The sequence below is a fragment of the Dipodomys ordii genome, unplaced genomic scaffold, assembly GCF_000151885.1.
Source record: "Dipodomys ordii isolate 6190 unplaced genomic scaffold, Dord_2.0 Scaffold64, whole genome shotgun sequence".
Taxonomy (NCBI): domain Eukaryota; kingdom Metazoa; phylum Chordata; class Mammalia; order Rodentia; family Heteromyidae; genus Dipodomys; species Dipodomys ordii.
The window spans coordinates 5,298,694-5,306,313 of NW_012267280.1; the positions used below are offsets into that span (position 1 = coordinate 5,298,694).

General features: G+C 46.4%; 1 protein-coding gene across 1 annotated transcript in view; it reads left to right on the forward strand.

Moving 5' to 3' along the window:
- The window catches only part of Dot1l (DOT1-like histone H3K79 methyltransferase), a 57,593-nt gene that overhangs the window by 15,067 nt on the left and 34,906 nt on the right, over positions 1-7,620 (forward strand). The window contains exons 5-7 of the mRNA XM_013022702.1: positions 4,617-4,675; positions 4,824-4,867; positions 4,927-5,023. Of these exons, the coding sequence (XP_012878156.1) occupies positions 4,617-4,675; positions 4,824-4,867; positions 4,927-5,023 (200 nt within the window). The remainder of the gene's footprint in view (positions 1-4,616; positions 4,676-4,823; positions 4,868-4,926; positions 5,024-7,620) is intronic.

Here is a 7,620-nt window from a genome sequence, read left to right on the forward strand (position 1 = left end):
TGATGCTCTCCTGGAGGCCTGTGGGATAAGTAAGATGAGGCCACAGCTATAAAGTAATTCTTGCACTTGCGAGTTGGAGAAAGGAGGATCTCAAGTTTGAGGCCTGTAGTGAGACCCTGTCTCAAAAATTTAAGGGGTATAGCTTAGTGGTAAAGCATGTGCAAGGAGTTCTATCTCTTGCAAATAAAAAGTTTTTAGGTGAGGTTTAGTAGTAGAGTGATTGCTTAGCATGCATGAAGCTCTGGGTTCGATACCTCAATACCACATAAACAGAAAAAGCCAGAAGTAGTGCTGTGGCTCAAGTGGTAGTGTGCTAGCCTTGAGCAAAAAGAAGTTCAGGGACAGTGCCCAGGCCCTGAGTCAAGCCCAAGGACTGGCCAAAAAAAAAGCTTTTAGCTGGGCTCTAGTGGCTCATGCCTGTAATTCTAGCTACTCAAGAGGCAAGGACAATCTGTGAGACTTTTTAATTTCCAGTTAGTGTGGTAGAGGATTTTCCTTGAGCTTTTACAAAAGCTCTGGGACAACATCCAGGCCCTGACTTCAAGCCCCAGGACTAGCACTCCCCCCAAAAAGAAAAAAGGCTTTTTAGTCCGGGCTAAAAAGAAAAAGTGTAGCCAGGAGCCAGTGGGCTCAAGCCTGTTATCTTAGCTACTCAGGAGGCTGAGATCTGAGGATCGCAGCTCAAAGTGGTAAAGCACTAGCCTTGAGCTGAAGAGCTGAGGGACAGCGTCCAGGCCCAGAGTTCAAGCACCGTGACTGACAAAAAAAAAGATATAAACTGGATGCCAGTGGATTATGCCTGTAAACCTAGCTACTCTGGAGGCTGACATCTTAGGATCTGAGGGTCACGGTTCAAAGCCAGTCTGGACAGGAAAGTCTGTGAAACTCTTATCTTCAATAGACCATCAGTGCCAGAAATGGCACTGTGGTTCAAGTAGTAGAGCACTTGCCTTGAGCTGAAGAGCTGAGGGACAATGCCCAGGCCCAGAGTTCAAGACCCATGGCCTACCAAAAAAAAAAAAAAAGTATAGCCCAGACTTCCCTGGAACTTGAGCTCCTCCTGCCTCCAGTTCCCCAGTTGGCATTATAGGCATGTGTAGCCTGGTACTTTTTTTTTTTTTGTAGAATTGCAGTTTGAATTTAGGTCCTCATGCTTCCTAGCCAAGTGTTTTACCACAGGACTATGCTTCTAGCACTTTTTCTTTTCTTTTTTTTTCTTTTTGGGTCTGGTCATGGGGCCTGAACTCTGGGCCTGGGTGCTGTCCCTCAGCTCTTCAGCTAAAGGCTAGTGCTCTACCACTTGAGCCACAGCGCCACTTCCAGCTTTTTTTTCTTTTTGCTTATGTGGTGCTGAGGAATCGAACCCAGGGCCTCATGCATGCAAGGCAAGTGCTCTACTACTGAGTCACCTTCCCAGCCCCATTCTAGCACTTTTTCATGCCAGTACTAGGGCTTGAATTCAGGGCCTCACCACTGTTCATCTTTTTTGCTCAAGGCTGACACTCTACCATTTGATCTATAGCTCCTCTACTCCTGGCTTTTTGGTGGAAATAAAGATCTCACATGCCTGGGCTGGCTTCCGTGATCCTCATAACTCAGCCTACTGAGTAGCTAGAATTACAAGCATGAATTACCAGCTGTGGCTTGCACTGGTTATTTTTTGAGATAAGGTCTTGCTTTCTGTGCAGGCCAGATTCTCCTATTTTTCTGCTTTCTGATATAGTTGGAGTATCAGGACACCACTGTACTAAACTTCCTTGGTTAAGATGGAAGATGGACTTTGGTTGGTGGACTTTTCTGTTGGGGCTGGCTTAGAACAGTGATCTTTTCTCACCCGCCCCCCCCCCCCTTCCTCCTTCCATCCCCATCTGCAGCCTTGAACTCTGGTGGGCCTGGGTTTTATCCTTAAGCTTTTGCTTAAGGCTGGTGCTCTACCACTTGAGGTACAGTACCACTTCCTACTTTTTCTGTGATTAATTGGAGATAGAGTCTCATAGACTTTTCTACTTGGGCTGGCTTCAAATCATGATCCTTAGATTCTCAGCCTCTTCAGTAGCTAGGCTTATAGGTGTGAGCCACCAGCCTGGCTTACAGTGATGCTTCTAATCCCAGTTTTTCAGGTAGTTTAGGATGAGACTTAATGCCATGGTACCTAGCCATGGTTGAGAAAGGGTCTTGCAAACTTTTCTGCGCAGATTGGCCAGTGGCCAGGTTTACTTAACTTTCATGTCTGTCTGTCTGTCTGTCCTATCTATCTGTCTGTCTGTCTATCTGTCTATCTATCCTTTGTGTTAGAGATGGAACCTAAGGCTCCATGCATAGTAGGCAAACGTTCTGTTATTGAGCTATATTCCCAACTTGCTAGGTACTTTTTTTTGGTTGTGGGGCTTGAACTCTGGGCCTGGGTACTGTCCCTGAGCTCTTCAGCTCAAGGCGAATGCTCTATTACTTTGAGCTCAGTACCACTTCCGGTTTTATGGTGGTTAATTGGAGATAAGAGTCTCACAGACTTTAGGGCCCAGGCTGGCTTTGAACCATGATCAAAGGATCCTTAGATCTCAGCCTTCTGAGTAGCTAGGATTACAGGTGTGAGCCACTGGTGCCCAGCTAGGTACTTTATAAGACCCTTTAGTCCACATGTTTCTTTGTCTTCAGTTTCTGTGGGACAGACACTATTCTCCCTGCTGTAGAGCTATGAGAACTGTGGCCTGGGCTGAGAGTAGTCACTGTTACAGAGTGTCTTTCAGTATGAATTGGTCAGTTGTACTGCTGATGGCCTAAGGTAAACATCTGGCATGATATGGGCCCCAGACCTTCCTCTCAGTCTCAGGTTAAATTAGGCTATTTGTCCTTTTGTGCTAAGCGTTATGTTCTTTCAAGTCTCAGACTTGAACATGTATCAGGTTGCTCATATATCTAAGTGTCCAGAAGTGGGGACAGGGCTGGTCTACAGACACTGTGTGTTCCCTAAAAGGAATAGTCCCTCTCAAAACTAGATCTGAGTTTTTTTGTGTGTGATTGTTCCTGTAGCCATGTTGATGGCAGAAAGAATGAAATAAAGTGATGTTTAATGATGTGCTTACTCATCATGTCTATAATGTGTGCTCTCCACACATGCACAATGTGAGGTTGTACCAGGATACTGTCCTCTTTTCACAAGTATAGAGACACGGGACATGTGAGGGACGATAAGAGTTCATCTCAAAGTCTGCATGGGCTGCCTTTTCAGTGTTCTATGCATCCCATTGCTGCACTGGACAGACAACAAAAGTACATATCAACTCATTATGGCAGAGTAGAAGAGTAAAAGGTATAGGAAGAGGACAGCTTTGTGGGGAGTTGGAATGGTATGAGAGGGAGATACAGCCATAGCAAGTGAGCCCAGGCTGATGGAGAGTGGCAATAGACATGAGCTGTGAGTGGCCTATAATGCCTGGAAAAGTGGGTGGGCTGAGGATGGTTGGTGGCATACTTTATCTCACTGCTTCCTGGACTCCAAGGAATCCAGATACTGTATGTGTGCATGTAGTGTCTCTCTTGATGGGTATGTGTGGTTCTTGTCCTTGCAAGTTCAGTGGTGGGAATCCATTTTTGGAAAATGGTGAGAAGTATAAATAGCTGCTTCAGAGATTCCAGATGGAACTGGCACTTCCTGATCCTCCTTGGCTGCCAGGGAGGTGAGGAACATGAGGCCTCTGTTCTTTTTCCTCATCCTTTTTTTATTCTTCTGATTTTTTTTCTGATGTTACTAGGATTTGAACTTGGGACCTTGTACTTGCTCAGCTTGCTTGCTTGCTCAGATGGTACTCTACCACTTGACCCACTCATGGCTCTGCTTTTTTGCTGGTTTTATCTTAGAATCTTGTGAACTTGCCAGTTCTGGCTGACTCCACAATCTTGAGATCTCAGCCTCTTCAGTAATTAGGATTATAGGCATTATAGGCATGAGCCTCTGGTACCTGGCTCTTCTATTTTTATTTATTTATTTGTTTGTTTGTTTGTTTGTTTTGGTTGGTTGTGAGGTTTGAACTCTGGGCCTGGGTGCTGACCCTCAGCTCTTCAGCTCAAGGTGAGCACTCTACCACTTGAGCCACAACTCCACTTCTAGTTTTCTGGTGGTTTATTGGAGATAAGAGTCTCACGGTCTTTTCTTCCCAGGCTGGCTTTGAACCGCGATCCTCAGATCTCAGCCTTCTGAGTAGCCAAGTTTACAGGCGTGAGCCACCAGTGTCCGGTTTCTCTTTCTCTTTGTCTTTGTCTTTCTCTCTCTCTCTCTTTCTTTCTCTTTCTCTTCCTCTTTCTCCTTCTCTTTCTCCTCTTCCTCCTCCCCTCCCCTCTCCTCTCATTTTGCCAGTCCTAGGTCTTGAACTCTGGGAATTGTTCCCCTAGCTTTTTTAGATCAAGGCTAGCACTCTACCACTTGAGCCACAGGGCCACTTCTGCTTTTTCTGTTTATATGGTCCTGAGGAATCAGACCCAGGGTTTCATTCATGGTAGGCAACCACCACTAAACCACATTCTCAGCCTGGCCTCTGCTTTTGATGGGTGTTTCCCATTTCAAACACGGGGGAAGCGAAGCCATAGAGACTCATTGACTTGCTTGCCGTTTGCTGTAGCTCCAGGCTGCTCAGCCTCTGGGGAAGGAATATTCTCTGTTCCTGTTGGGTCTAGGAAGGTAGTCAGTGCTGCTGGTAGGTGTCTGGCTCAGAGTCTGTATCAGTTAGATGTCTCAGGTGAGATGTCTCCAATAGAGCTGACCTAGGAAGAGCAGGCTGTTTGATTTTCACCCTCATGACCAACTATGCTGCCTTTTTGTTTTTCAGGACAAACATCATGATGCTGCTCATGAAATCATTGAGACCATACGGTGAGTCCTGGGGTGGTATAGGGCATTTGCATCTGGGCGTTTGTGGAGTTGTGATCCAGACAGTTCCTGGTGCAGCCTCTCTTGGAGGCCTTGTCAGAGAGGGGCAATATCAGCAGAAGTGATGAGGCACATATACAGTACCGTCTGGTTTCTTCAGTAGGACCAACAGCACTGGGCTTGCCATATACTTGGTGCAGGCCCTTTATGGTCTACTGTCATAGTCTATAACCTTCAAAAAATAAGATGCCCAGTTGTCATTGCTATTGTAGCTACTGCCCCTCCCGGTCCCAAAGGGATGAGTTAGAGCCTGTAGCATGCTGGCACATGTTCTACCATTGAGCCACATCCCAGCATTCACCTCAGTGGTGATTAGGGTTTCATTCATACTTCCTGTGGAATAAAGATGGAGCATCATGCTGGAGGGTATGGAGGCTTTCCCTCTTCTTTCCATACCTCTACATGGATATGCAGAGAGAGCAGGTCATTTGTGTCGGTCCTAGGAGGATGCCATCTGCCCTACTGTGCTACTTACTAGCTGCTGGGAATGACAAGGCAACACCTTTGTTGGGATGGTCACAGCTCAGTCTCCTATCAAGCTACACCTGATTTTCTGTTCTGGTGGCTTGCTGTGTAAACCTCATCCTCTGAAGTTTCCTAAATTTTAAGTAAATGGGAGAAAAGCTCTTTTGACTTAATCCACAACTCAGAGGCTGCAGAATGGCCAGCTGGCCAGAGCTGAAACTTCTCAGGGAAAGAGATACTAGAGAGAATGAATTCTAGAGGGGTTTAGAGAGAATGAGTGGACCCTAGATTAATTTGGCAGAGATTAACTTGAGAATGGAATGAACAAATAGCACCTTAAGACAGTACCTACGTGTCACATTCTTGACTTCCTTGTCAGACAGGAGATTCCAGGCAGGCCGACCATGAATTGTGTCCTGCTTTGGTGGGTTTGTCTTAAGGGAGATAAGAAAATTTCTGAGAGGGGCCCTCCCAGACCTTGGGGTGAACCAGACCAGGTCAGCCGGACACTGATATTGGGGAGGATGGAGTGCTGAGCCCCCTCAGCCAGTCAGAATGCCAAGGGACAGTTATCATTGCCTTCACAGCAAACTGTCGGCCAGCAGCTATGCTACATGGCTGTGACATCTATATAAACAACTGAACTTGGGTGAACTTTCTGTAGGGGCTTATGCTCTAGGACTTTTGTCTTCATGGGGCTTCCCAGAGTGTTGGACAACAGTGAATGAGACCCAGGCCTTCCAGGGCCTGTGAAGCCACTTCTGTTTACTCCTTAGGCTCTGTGTCCTCCCTTCTTCTGCCTCATGAGCAACAAAGCAGAATTGTCTAAACTAGATTTTTGGTTTTTTTTTTTTTTTTTTTTTTTTTTTTTGGCCAGACCTGAGCCTCTTAAGGCTAGCACGCTACCACTTGAGCCACAGTGTCACTTCTGGCTTTTTTCTTTTTGCTTATGTGGTGCTGAGGAATCGAACCCAGGGCCTCAGGCATACAAGGCGAGCGCTCTACCACTGAGCCACCTTCCCAGCCCTGGAGAGTGTTTTTAAGATAAGATCTTATTACTTACTTCCTTTTGCCTGAGCTGGACAGCAGACCCCCCAATTTTTAGTATAGGAGTGTACCACCCACATGCAGCCACTCCTGACCTATACATTTAAATTGATTCTTAGGTAGGTATATATGTATGTATAGATGAAACAGTTGTTTGCTATGGCATCCACTGGAGTCTTGGAATATGGGGGACAACTCTGGTTTAAATCAGGACTTATTGTATTTGCCAAGGAAATTTTTGTGATCTCCATGGTAGAGGAATTGAGACAGTGAAGCCTGGCTTGCTACCTGCCTACTGCCCAGCATGGACAGATTTTTTTTGGGGGGAGGTGGGGGGTAGTCCGGTCGTGGGACCTGAACTCTAGGCCTAGACACTGTCCCTCCGCTCTTCAGCTCAAGGCTAACACTCTACCACTTGAGCCACAGCGCCACTTCCAGATTTTTTCTTTTTGCTTATGTGGTGCTGAGGAATCAAACCCAGGGCCTCATGCATGCAAGGCAAGCGCTCTACCACTGAGCCGCCTTCCCAGCCCCCTTTTTTTTTTTTTAAGATTTTTTTTTCGGGGCTGGGAAGGTGGCTCAGAAGTAGAGTGCTTGCCTTGCATCCATGAGGTCCTGGGTATGATTCCTCAACACCACATAAGCAGAAAAAGCTGGAAGTGGTGCTGTGGCTTAAGTGGTAGATCTCATTCTCCTTAATAGCTGGGATTATAGGTGAGCCACTGGCTCCAGGGCCTGGACAGATTTTTATATGGAAGAACTACAAAGAACTAAGCTGCTTCTTTGACATCAGTGACACAGAATGTGCTAGTCATTCAACAGTTGGACTTCCTGGCTAGACTGGAATGCAGTGTCCTGTGGATGATAGATGTGGGTGCTTTTCCTGTATAAGAAGATCCAGGGGGCTGGGAAGGTGGCTCAGTGGTAGAGTGCTTGCCTTGCATGCCTGAGGCCCTGGGTTCGATTCCTCAGCACCACAAACGCAAAAAGAAAAAAGCCGGAGGTGGCGCTGTAGCCCAAGTGGTAGAGAGCTAGCCCTGAACTGAAGAGTTGAGGGACAGTGTCCAGGCCCAGAGTTCAGGCCCCACAACCGGACCCAAAAAAAAAAAAAAAGAAGATCCAGGCTGATGATAAACTCAGTATTCCTGAGACTGTTTTGTGTTCATTTTTTAGAAGGCTTCTGT